Source organism: Moschus berezovskii, chromosome 12 (assembly GCF_049115385.1).
Source record: "Moschus berezovskii isolate FMDL1 chromosome 12, NW_MosBer_1.0, whole genome shotgun sequence".
Classification (NCBI taxonomy): domain Eukaryota; kingdom Metazoa; phylum Chordata; class Mammalia; order Artiodactyla; family Moschidae; genus Moschus; species Moschus berezovskii.
This window is the reverse complement of record NC_142471.1, coordinates 59,393,233-59,406,336: the sequence shown is the minus strand read 5'-3', so window position 1 is coordinate 59,406,336 and position 13,104 is coordinate 59,393,233. Positions and strand designations below refer to the sequence as shown.

At 39.5% G+C, this 13,104-nt stretch overlaps 1 protein-coding gene across 6 annotated transcripts in view; it reads left to right on the top strand.

Moving 5' to 3' along the window:
* The window catches only part of CPEB3 (cytoplasmic polyadenylation element binding protein 3), a 201,638-nt gene extending 189,153 nt beyond the window's left edge, over positions 1–12,485 (top strand). For 4 of the 6 annotated variants that reach the window (XM_055425088.2, XM_055425087.2, XM_055425085.2 and 1 more), the window contains exon 10: positions 7,503–12,483. In XM_055425088.2, coding sequence (XP_055281063.1) covers positions 7,503–7,730 — 228 coding nt within the window. In that variant the 3' untranslated portion in view covers positions 7,731–12,483. Of the gene's footprint in view, positions 1–7,502 lie in introns of all 6 variants that reach the window. The other 2 variants (XM_055425084.2, XM_055425083.2) reach the window with 2 other exon arrangements.
* The last annotated feature ends 619 nt before the right edge of the window (positions 12,486–13,104 follow it).

Genomic DNA, 13,104 nt, shown 5'->3' with positions numbered 1-13,104 from the left:
CGGCCCCTGGGTGGAGGATGGTGACTACATGCTGACCACAAGCTGGTTGGAACCAAGTTGATAATTAAGACTCCTGAAACACCACCTTGTTACCTCACTACTCACGAACCAGAAAAAGGTCATGCCCCCTGCAACCCTCACCTCAATTGTTACCTTTTAAAGCCCTTCCCTTAAAGCCATCAAAGAGTTCTGGTCTTTTCAGCATGAGCCTCCCATTCTCCTTGTTGGGCCCTGCAACAAACGCTTTACTTTCCTTCACCATAGCCTGGTATCAGTGATTGGCTTTGCCGCATGCTGGGCAAACAGACCCAAGTTTGGTTCCATAACACTAGAATTTCTGAACGCTGAAGATAAAAAGAAAATATTGCATGTTTCCATGTGAAAGAGCTAGTTACTATTACTATCTTCTACAAACTGAAGGAAAAAGAAGGAAACTGGCATCAGAGTTTTCATATGCAGCACTAGGAGCTTGAACATCAAGGAATACTATCAATCAGTATGAGAGAAAAGGAAAAGACCCCCAAATCCTTTATCTAGTCAAGATATCATTTCTCTGTCAGGAGACTTGTAAGTTTTTAAAATTTGGAAATCCAATAAAGGAAAGGACTGTAACCTTAGGGGGAAAAAAAGAAGGCTTGGAAGAACACTCGCAGCTTTATGCTATTCTAGGAAAAAAGGGAGAAAATAGTCACAGTTTGAATAAAAATTGTAAATTATTTGTAATGAAACAAACCATAAAGATAGGATCCACATAAAGAAATATTTAAATGTAAAAAATTGGTGATACTCTTATAAAAAAGATTAGAAACCTAGAAGCTTCAGAAGGAAATAAATATATTAGACTATGTAAAAATAAAATACATTTAAATGGCAAAGATGCTGTGAAAAAAGTCAACAGGCAAATTGTGGATTTGGAAAAAAATTACAGATTATTATTTATACCATACAAAGAACTCTTAACAATTGGCAAGAAAAAGACATACAACATAGTGGTATACTGGATAGAAGATAATTCACATTAAGAATTCACAGGCAATCCACCTAAAAAGATGTTCAGGTTTCTTTGTAGTCAGGAAGAAGAAAATTAATGTCATTTTATTCTCATCCGGAGACCATTTAAAAGAGGTGATAACTATTTATCATTTACTGATAGAAATGTGAATTGCTACAACCCTTTAAAGAGGCAAACTGGCAAATTCTTCAAAATGGGTGTATTCTTTGACCCAGTAATCCTACTGCTGGTTGTTGTTAATGTCATAATCCCAATGCTTAGAAGTAAAACCACAGATATGAGACCATATGAAAGGTATGTTTATTGCAGAGTTGCCAATAGAAGCAAAAAACTAAAAAAACAAAGTAACTGTACACATATGGGTGTTACCCAGCCGAACTTGGATCCCCTCACCCATGGCAAAGTAAAGCCAATTCACTGATGCCAGGTTTGTAGTGAAGTGTTTATTGCAGGACCAGTAAAGGAGAATGGGCAGTTCATGCTCAAAAGACCTGAACTCCCTGATGGGTTTTAGGGAAGGGCTTTGAAAGGCAGCATTTGGGGTGAGGGTTGCAGGGGACATGACTTTCTTCTGGTTGGTTGGTGATGAGGTAATAGGGTGGTGTCTCAAGAATCTTAATCACTAACCTTCTAGTTCCAACCAGTCTGGGGTGTGTATGCTTATGGTCAGCATGTAGTCACCACCTTCCTCCTGGCTGCGGGTCTTAGTTCCTGAAGAATAAGAATAGCTCAAAGATACATGTCAGATTGTCATGAATTTCTCTTAAGGAGGAACAGGGACTCTTACTTCTTGACTGGTTTTTCTTTGTTTCTGTATTTCCTCACTCCCCTGATTAGTAACTGCTTGAGTCTGTTCTTTGGACCTTCAGGAAGGAGACTAAAGCCTTTTTCTACAAATAAGAAACAAGGAGCACAGAGAGACTTTTTCACCTAGGAGAGCCCCATGTGGTCCTGCTCCGTTGCAGTTCCTCTTTTTTTTTTTTTTATACTCCTCCATCCTAAGAGTCACGACTGAGCGACTGAACTGAACTGAAATCCTAGGAGGAACAGGGGGCAGGACAGGAAAGAACATAAAGTTTGAGATAGAGAGGACAATCATAACTGGACAGGGGGAAGGAGGTTTTAGGGGGACTTGGTTTCAATATCTGAAATAACACCTGGAGGTGTGTTTTTTCTCATTGTTCCAGACTGGACTTGGTGGAGTTTTTGATACGCAGTTCCAGGACTCTTGTCATCTAACTACGTTTCCTCACTTTTCCCCCCTTCTTGTTATTTAGGTTTATTTAAGTTATGGGCTTCCCTGGTGGCTCAGAGGTTAAAGCATCTGCCTGCAATGCAGGAGACCTGGGTTCGACCCCTGGGTCGGGAAGATCCCCTGGAGAAGGAAATGGCAACCCACTCCAGTATTCTTGCCTGGAGAATCCCATGGACGGAGGAGCCTGGTGGGCTACAGTCCACGAGGTCACAAAGAGTCGGACATGACTGAGCGACATCACTTTCACTTTCACTAAGTTATGTAGGTTTCGTTATTAGGTTCTCCTGGACCTAGTCTCAAATTTTTCTTTTTTTTTCTCATCTTCAAATTATTTTTTCCCTAGAACTTTGAAGTATTTATACTCCTTGATCTTCTAGCCCACTAAAGTGAATCTCAACAATGTTATCCTCTCTTCAGTTCATCTGATAATTAGTCAAAAAGTCACAGTTTTGATGTATTTATTTATAATGTCTTAATAATTTTTATTTGATGCTTTTGAACTGTGGTGCTGGAGAAGACTCTTGAGAGTCCCTTGGACTGCAAGGAGATCCAACCAGTCCATTCTAAAGGAGATCAATCCTGGGTGTTCATTGGAAGGACTGATGCTAAAGCTGAAACTCCAATACTTTGGCCACCTCATGCGAAGAGTTGACTCACTGGAAAAGACTGATGCTGGGAAGGATTGGGGGTGGGAGGAGAAGGGGATGACAGAGAATGAGATGGCTGGATGGCATTACCAACTCGATGGATATGAGTTTGAGTGAACTCCGGGAGTTGGTGATGGACAGGGAGGCCTGGAGTGCTGTGATTCATGGGGTCACGGAGAGTCAGACATGACTGAGCTACTGAACTGAACTGAACTGAATGTCTTAATAATAGACATTTAATAATATTTTATATAATATTTTTACAGTAATAATTTTTTACAATACAATTTTTACAATTAAAAATTTTAAAATAATTTTTTACAAAAATATTTTATATAAATAAAATAACTTTTATTTATAATGTCTTACTAATAAAAGAGTATTGTTCCATCGCAGTCATGTCTGACTCTTTGAGACCCCATAAACTGCAGCACACCAGGCTTCCCTGTCCTTTGAGAATAGTGTAACGAACCCCATCATACAGTTAGAACAGTTATCAACATACAAGGTTCCTGTCCTTCAGTTTGAATCATTATCGACTTGTGACCAGTCTTGTTTCATCTACACCTCTGCCCACTTTCCCACCTTCACTCTAGATTATTTTGAAGCAGTCCCAGAGATCATATAATTTTTCATACTGAAATAATTCAGTATATATCTCTAAAAGTTTCTCTAAAAAACAAAATTGGAGTACAGTGTTTCCTTTTGGGTGATAAAAGTGTTTTGGAACTATACAGAGGTGGTGGTTACACAACATTGTGAATGTATTGAATGCCCCTAGACTGTTCACTTTAAAATGGTTAATTCTTTATGACTTTAACCTCAGTTAAAAAAATTAATTTAAGCTCTTAAAAATAACTGAAGGACAAAAGACCCCATATAACCACAATGTCACTTTTACACCTGAACAAAAGTAACATTAATGTATACATATAAAAAACTGGAAACTGCCCTTACTTAACTATTCTCCTTAAGTACTTTTCATGTGTGTATGTATTACAAAGAGCTGTCATCCCATTCTCCTCAGGCAGCTTTTTTTTGTTTGCTGAGTGTGAATTCTCTTTGTTCAAACCAGTCCTCCCTCTTACTGCTGGATCCTCTTTCTGGGCTTTTGGGGGCTCAGATCTGGTTGCTGGAGCATCCTGAGTACAGGTGTCTACCTGGTGATAGAAGCAGAGCAGCCCTCAGCTCTTGGACCGCAGGTGGAGAAGCTGACTACTTCCAATTCCTGGCATGCTTGCCAATGAGTAGTCCTCCCACCTCGGATAGAGGGCACTCAGTCCATCCCTTCTCTTCTTCTTGGCCTCCAAGTGCAGGGAGCTCAGTCTAGCTCATATACACTCTAATGAGCCTGCAGCTCCCTTCCCCCGCCAGGAGCCCACTGTCTCTACAGACCACGTGCTTCCACAGATCTACCAGCATCCTGTCTTGCTCCAGGACTCTGTCTTCAAGTTGCTTGACGATTAGGAAAGATGCTGACCAAGGCAGGACTATAGACAGGAAATGCCAGAGGAGCAAAGTGGAGTTTTAAGTTCAAAGGAGGAAGGAGGAGTTCCCTGTAGGACAGAAATAGCTAAGGAAGGTCAGCCTATAGTTAATTTTCAACAAGGTTGCTGAGACCATTCAATGGGTAAAGAATAGTCTCTTCAACAAATGGTCCTGGGGCACCTGGATGTCCACATGCCAAAGAATGAAGTTGGGCCCTGGTCTCACACTGTATACAAAATTAATTCAAAATCGATTAACCTAAATATGGGAGCTAAAACCATTAAATTCTTAGAAGAAAACATAGGGACAGATCTTCCTGACCTTGGGTTTGGCAGTGGATTCTTAGCTATGACATCAAGAAGAACAGCAAAAAAAATAAATTAATTAAATTTCTTCAAAATTAAACTTTTTAGTTTAATTAAAGAACATTTTCAAAAAAGTGAAGTACAACCTACAAAACAGAAGAAAATATCTGCAAACCATATGTCTGATAGGGACTTCCATAGTGGTCAAGTGGCTGAGAATCTGCCTTCCAGTGAGGGGACGCAGGTTTGATCCCTGGTCACGGAACTAAGATCCCACATGCTTTGGGGTAACTAGGCCCGCATGCCGCAGCTACTGAGCCATGCACTGTAGAGCCTTAGCACTACAACCGGAGAAGCCTGTGCGCCACGGTGAAGACCCAGCACAGCCCCCTTCCCCAAAAGTCATGTTTGATAAAAGTCTAGTATCTAGCACATATAAAGAAACTCTTTCAACTCAACAGTCCAATTTTTAAAACAAGCAAAGGGCTTGAATAGACCTTTCTTCAAATGTGTAAAATGCCAACAAGAATATGAAAAGATGCTCTGTATCATTAGTCAGTAGGGAGATGCAAATCAAAACCACAGTGAGATACCTCTTCATACCTCTTTTGTGATAACTTGAATCACAAAGATGGAAAACAGCAAGTGTTGGTGAGCATACAGGAAAATTGAAACCCTCGTACTTTGTTGGTGGGAATGTAAAATGGTACAGCTGCTGTGGAAAACAATTTAGCAGTTCCTCAAAAAGCTAATCATAGAGTTGCCATATGCCCCAGCAGATCAACTCCTAAGTATATACTGAAAAGAATTGAAAACAAGTATTCAAATAAACATATGTACACATATGTTCATAGCAGCGTCATTCATGATAGCCAAAAGGTAAAAGCAACCCTAATATCCACTGATGAATGAATAAAACAAAATACTATGTATATATCTACATACACATATATCCACACACAGTGGAATATTATTCAGTCATAAAAAGGAATGAAATATTGCTGCATGCTACAACATGGATAAACCCCAAAACATTATGATAAGTAAAAGAAGCCAGACACAAAACATCACAGTTTTGTCATTCCATTTTTATAAAATATCCAAAATAGGTAAGTTGGCAGAGACAGAAAGCAGAGAGGTTGTCACAGGGAACGGGGTGGGAGAGAAGTTTGGGGTAACTGCTAAACTAGGGCTTATGACATGCCAGGCACTGTTCTGTGTGCTTGATGTGGTTCAGCTCACTTGCTCCTCAGAGGAGCTCTTCTTTTCCTCCAGGGTACAGATGAGGAAACACAGGCCCAGAGTGCCTGAGTAGCCTGCACAGCTAGTAATGTGGCCTAGATCTGAATCAGACAGATGACCTCAGAGCCATGACAGTCTTAATTATGATGGAGAGATGAATGTGAGGTTTTTTGTTGAAGCCCACTCACTAAGCTGTCAGGTTGAGGAGGGGAAAGGAAGGGAACTGGAGCCAGAGTGAATCCCCCTGGGTAACCAAGGGCTGGGACAGGTCATCTCCAGTGGGCCTTCAAGCAAAAATCTCTGGCTGGCTAAGGACCGGTGACTTGAGCTGATGGTTAGAGACAGAACTCCAGAGGAGGCTGGTGGAGGGGCCTTCAGAAGAGAAGGACCAGGAACACAAGAGTCCAGTCCCAGCCATCCTCACGTCCCCGTTCCTTCCACCCTGTCCCCTGCAGCCTCTGGGTACTCTGCCCCAGACCCTGCTGGAACCTCCTGACTGTGTCCAGAGGCAATTCGACCCATCAGGCAGTTGGCTCATATCAGAAAAAACGTGGGTCTCCGTCTCCACAGCCCCGGTGGCCAGAGAGCTTGCTTGCCCTTGCCCAGAATGGTTGGTGTGAGAAAGAGCCTGATCACACAGAGACTTGCCTCCTTCCTACTTATTTCTAACACTCACCATGAAAACATGAATGGCATTCCCTGTCTGAGGTTCTAGGAAGAGAACATGGGGGGAAACTGGGGTAATTTTGTTCTTCCTCTCTTCTGGTTTTTGTATAATACAGCACTGCTTCGTTTAGAATAAAATGCCCCCTGCAGGACTGTGGTAAAAAGTCCTCTATTGAAGCTTCCAGTCTTGGAGGGAGATTAAGGCAATAAAATCTAAAACTAAAACAGCCTCAATTGTTATAGTAGTTTCTTAATATCCCCCTTGTCCTGCTTTTCCTCCCGGTCCATTGTAAACAGTACTGAGAGAGGTTAGTGTTTTGAAAGCTTGTGTTTAAAATGTCAAAGCCCAGAGTCCCATTGGTCACCCTTTAGCCGGCCTTGCAGGCCTCGAGATGGGGGACTTCCCCTCCACCCAGCTCCTGCCGTTTGCTTGCTTCGGGGCTTTGTCCTCGCTGGTTCCTCTCCCTGAAACACTGTTGCCTGTCACACATCGCCGGGTGCTGCCGGCCTTCAGGATTCAGCTCATGTGCTTTTCCACACACAATTCCTCTCTTAATCGTCACCAGACTCTGATGCAGACGCTTTAATGCCCATACAGATACACAGATAAGTGTGTGTCTGTGCATCACTGTTACACCTACTTTACAGACCCACAGATGGAGCCAACAGGAACATGGAGAGAGGTCAAGAATTCACCTGTTGTCGCGCAACTAGCACATTAAGGAGTGGATCCCAAAGCCCATACACTCAGCCACTGCTGATAACCAGCTGAGTTCAACACTGAGCCGGACTGAGACATATTAAGCTACGTTATAAGCTCTGGAGAGGAAGAAACGTGAGGAAGCTTTGCTAAAATCTTTTTTCCTCTCTTTCCTCTTTGGGTCCAGGTGGAAGTGAAGCCATATGTGCTGGATGATCAGATGTGTGATGAGTGCCAGGGCACACGCTGTGGTGGGAAGTTTGCCCCGTTCTTCTGTGCCAACGTCACCTGTCTGCAGTATTACTGCGAATACTGCTGGGCGAGCATACATTCCCGCGCCGGGCGGGAATTCCACAAACCGCTGGTGAAGGAGGGAGGCGACCGCCCTCGCCACGTCCCGTTCCGCTGGAGCTGAGCCCAGGGCAGACCCAGCCACAAGTACTGGAGTAGATAACAAGGAGGGAAAAGAGAGGGCACTGCCTCAGGGCTTACAGTGTTCTGGAAATCTGTGCATTTGTTCTCGATTTTTAAAGAAGAAATGGGTCTTTTTATTATTATTTACAGTCATATTACTGAACTCAGTGTCCAGTATAACGCAGAATTGCAGAGTGTATAACGGTACTGATTTGCACTTTGATTCTCACCTTTGTCTGCTTGGTACCTTGATTCCTTACACCTGATTTGTCACTCGTAGACTGCCATTCTCATCAGCGGCCATCAGGTTGATGTCTGTGATTTTTTTTTGTTTGTTTGTTGTTGTGTTGTTGTTGTTGTTCTGATCGTTTTTGAACTGGAGCATGCACTTATTTTCAGAAACTTAGAGAATCGCCCCTAGGAGAAGACTTACCAAAGGTAATACTCGTGAGTAGGTGGCAGATGTAGCAAAAACTTCACAACAATTCAGCAATCATTAGTTGGGGTCATTTAGAGTAAGGATAACCCTTAATGAAAATAAGCCTTTAGTTGCTCTCTATTTTGACATGTAAGGATACCTCATAAGCTGAATCTTTATTTTTCCTTCATGTTTGATTTTTGTTTTGCTGAGGATTTTGGTTAGATCTTTTAGTGTTATGTAAATTTATGCTGCAATAGCTTTTGCTGCTATTAAAATGGTATTATTAATACCATAATACTCTATTCAGGCTAAGGTATCAATTACAAAAAACCCAACAACACACTTTTGTGATTTAGGGATAGAATCAGCTGCCGAGAGGAGATCAGAATAGACTTGAGAAAGCTTCAAAGGAAGGTCACTAGTTCTGACTGCATGTTTACTTAATCAGGTTGCTGCATGCAATAAATTTTATATCTGATGTCTAGTATAAAACCTTCCCACAATGCACAAATTAAGAATCTATATAAGCTATAAAATACTGATTTTTAAAAAAAATTTTTTTTTCATTCAAAGAAATGGTAATTGACTGGAGGAAGGCATGCCTCAATAAATGGAATGCTTCTGAAATTAGGAAGAGCCCATAACAGAATGACCTATATTACAACCAATATAAAACCCTAGGTGTAGGATATTCTTAAAGCAAATTTGTGGATGGTAGATGAAGTACTTTGCGGTGCTCTGTTATATATTGTGCAATTTATTTTACATAGTAAAGTGATTATGTCTAACTGTGATCAAACTTTAACTGTTTAAAGCCTCTGTGTCAGACATTAATGAACTTGACAGTTCATAACTGGTATATTATTAACTAACACATGAGCTCTTAGTTACAATCTCCTAGTGCTTGCACCATTTTACATAGCTTCAGACCTTGTCCAGAAAACCAAAGAGCTCATCTTAGCTTACAAACACTAGGAATATATACAGTATATAGAGATAAGTTGTCAATTGACAAACTAGGCACATTTTAAGAAAGTTGTGTGATCGTGATGCTAAAGAAATGTCTGGACAAAATAAGATGGCCTGAGCAGGGCTGGTTGTCTGGGTGAGAAATTAACTACTTAATTCCCTGGATTTATCCTGTAAAGCTTGAATAGAATTCAGACCTGCTAGTACTACCATGGACATTTTTTTAGCATTCACTCTTGGGCTGCAGATAGAAATATATAAACACATAATGATTATGAGACTATGTAAGTCTTTTTTTAAATCTTCTTCCTATGTTTTGGAATTCTGGGGACAATCTGACTGGATATGACACTGCAGAATAGATTTAAGTCACTGTGTTTTATGTGCTGTGATGTCCTTGTTCTGTCTTAAGTTAATAGCGCTTTGTTTTGTTTTGTTTCTTCAGTGTTTAGTTGCAATTACCAGCTCTCAAACTATAGTTTGTTTTCAAAAAGAAAAAAAAAAACGAAATAGTTTTTTACTGGATTAAAAATGCTTATTAGAATTCTCCCCCTTTGAAGTTACCTCTGGGCTTTTTGGTAATAATTGCTTTTTTCCAGCCCAGCTGTGGTTTTCTGTTTGTTTTTTTCTATGTTTGTGGTTTTTTTCATCTGTACAAGAAATTTTGTTATGCACTACTACTTTTTGTATTCTAGACAGTTTTCAAAAGTTGGCTGAAGATTTTTTGTTTGTTTGTTTTTAAGGAAAAAGGCATGCTTTCTGACTGACATGATCTTTTGCAATACCTCAATTTTGAAATATAGGAAAGAAAATGATATTTTCTAAGTAAGTTTATTCAGAAAAATATATATTAATTTAATTCTGCAAGAAAAATGATTTAACAGATGGGTAACTTTATTTTTTTCATGCTTATTTGTGTTTTTGAAAATGAAGTTAGAGCTTTATAACTATAATATTAAAGATCATATCTAACCTACAGAAATCTACCTAATTATGTGAAAGAAGCAAAACTTTTTGAAGAAGCACCCCTCTTTCATGTACTAAAGTAACACTGAGATTTAAAAAAAAATGCTGAAAGATTGTACAGCATAAAGCTAATGTGGAGGCGAAAAAACATTGTCATGAAGAATAGGTTACAAAAAATAAACTCCATTTGGTGCTGAAAGTTGTGAATAGGTGGTGGAAACTACTTTCCCTTAATTTGTATATTTATAATCAAGCGTTGATTGTGCACGACTGACCAGGATTGTGAAAGAGTTCTTCTGTTTGTATTTTTTTAAAGAGAACTTTTTTTAGTTTATTAAATTATAACATGTTCCCTTTTGTTTTGTAAATAAGTGTGCCCCCAAGTTGTTAATGTTATATTAAAAGAGAGGGTCCTTCGAAAAAAATTATTTTTTAAAAACACAGAGGTGTTCTGACCTGCAACTTAATGGGAAGCCCCCGGGTATCACAGGTCCTGCTGTGGCCTTTCCTTGATGTGACACTTGAACTAGTCGATTTTTTGAAGGCTATAACCTAACCTCGACTATTTGTTGTTATGTGCAATACTGTTTGTACTGTTTGTATAAAAAATAGAAAAAAAAAGAAAAGAAAAAAGGCATAAATCTTTATTGCAGATTTATTTTCATTGCAAACTTTAGACATTGTGATTCACTGAAATCATTTTTCTACTGTCAAATATGTACCTTTTCTTCATGCTGGTATTTTTTCAATAGTAATGTAGCCTTTGTACTGAGACAAATTTTCATTGTTATTTTTAGAAAGATTTTTTGCTAAGAAAAAAATTAAACATATTTACATATTTTTCATTTTATTTCGTATTTTCTTTAAGGAGTGCTTTCTCAATCATTAATAGAGTTGTTTCTGGGAGGGACTTTCATATCTGGTCAATGTCATAATATTATTTTGTATTTTTACTTGGAATAAATTAATTTTATGATGCTAATTCTTTAAAAGTTTATTTTTTTCATTTTCAGTTATTTTTGAAGCTAAAACCTTTGTAATATTGTTACTAAAGTGTCTAGTTTTTTGAAATGCAAAGCTTTATGTATTAACTTGCTGATGTGGTTTACAATAGTGTGACAACGATGAAAATGGTTGGTTATGTAAAGTGATTGGAAAATGTAATGGATAATTGGGTAATAAAATGACAGAATGAGCAGAACATGTGAGATTTTGACAAGCCTTTTCCTTTATTGCAGTGGTTTAGTGTAAGACTAGGGATGTCACAGTACAGTCCTCTGGGGATGTCACAGTGGATTTATACAACACCAGGTGCAGCCAAATCTGTGGCCCTGATGATGAAGTCACCCGTTACTGAGAGACCACCAGGTTGAGAACCTGGTCAGGTCAACAGAGTGGTCCATTGCTTTCCCCCCCTCTAACTCTTCATTCTGTTGTGTGTGTGTTATGTGTGTGTGTGTGTGAGAATCTGCCACTGATTGCCGTCCACGTATGAGACAGTACCTTTCACCAGGCCAGATCTTTGCCTTGTATTTACAGTGGTGACGTCTGAGAGTGAAAGGAAGTCTTGGAGAGGACCAGCCCTCTGGGTGGCTAGACTTGGATCTCAGTGTCTTGCCCAAGTGACCTCCCCGAGCACATGGGTGACCTGGCGAGGCGGCACACTCGGAGGTCACCACTGTACATGGATAGCCTCAGACTTCGTCTTCCTCCACCCCACCCCCCACCCCAACCCCTCCTGCTCCCTGTTAATGGTGGCCCTTGTCTGTCCCTTATTGTGGCAACACATCTGGCCACTCTGAGCATGATCTGTCTGCCCTCCTGCTGCTTTTCCAACACCCAAACTCACCTTGAAGCTGTGCTATTAAGGCAGTGTGTCACTGTCATGGCACCTAAAATTAAACAAAAATCATACAACTGCAAAACTGGTGTTGCGTAAACAGAACATCCTATGACTTGCTCTCGACAGAGGGTGTGCTTCTCCCAGTCCTTGACAGCTTCCTCCAGGGCCCTAGTCAAGGAAGCATGGTTATCAATGACTCAGAGAAACACATGTCCAGGGTTGGCTCTTGGGTATGCTCTATGTATTCAGTTTTGTAAATAATATATAGATTAGATCAAGTTGTGATGTAAAATTTTAACTCAAATTGGATACTACTGGTTGGAATTTTACATTAACTACAAATAAGTGATTAGGAACAGAAGAAAAGAAATTGGAAAAATTTGCTTAGTGCTATAAAGATTATGCTTAGATTTCTGCCTATATCTTGTGTTTTATAGCTTGTTAGTGAGGCATGGGCTAATGCAGAATGTACTGCATTTATGCAATTAGCAAATAACTGCTAGTTTTCATTTTTATCTATTAGCAACAAAATGGCATTTAACTGGGTAAAGCTCCTACCTAAATATTTGAGTATTGTGACATCTCTACTTGCAAGGTTTGAGTGAAAGATTAGTCACAGATTAGTGAAAAAAAGTTATCTTTTTGTTAAAACTGGCTTATTTGTATGAACTGTTGCTTTTTCACCAGTTTGTATGGTATGTCATCTAACATTTTCTGTTTTTTTTTTTTTATAATAACCAAACTCTATCTCAGCTGCAATAGTGTTCCATTTTACCACAGAGTATTTTATAATTAATGCTGTTGACTTTATACCCCAAAAGGGTCAAGAAATGGATATGTAATTTGGGGGTGTTTCAATTTGTATGACAATGAAGTTAATCACAAGTAGAAAACCTGGGTGCTAATACAGGACAACTTCTGCTCTTTTTCTTTTCTGGATATAGTTCTGTTGGGGTATAAAGTATTAGGTATTTGTATTTTTGCTGTCAAAATAATGGACATAAATTTTAGAGTGTTCACAGCTAAGATCTCTGTATTTGTTTTTCAACTAACAACTAATTTTAAATGTATTGTATCTTTTATTACCTGTTCTCTTAGATTGTTTTTGCTAGTAACCCTTACTCAGCTTCCGCCTTTGGGGCTTGGACTGATAATTGCTTGTGTGGAACTGCAGTA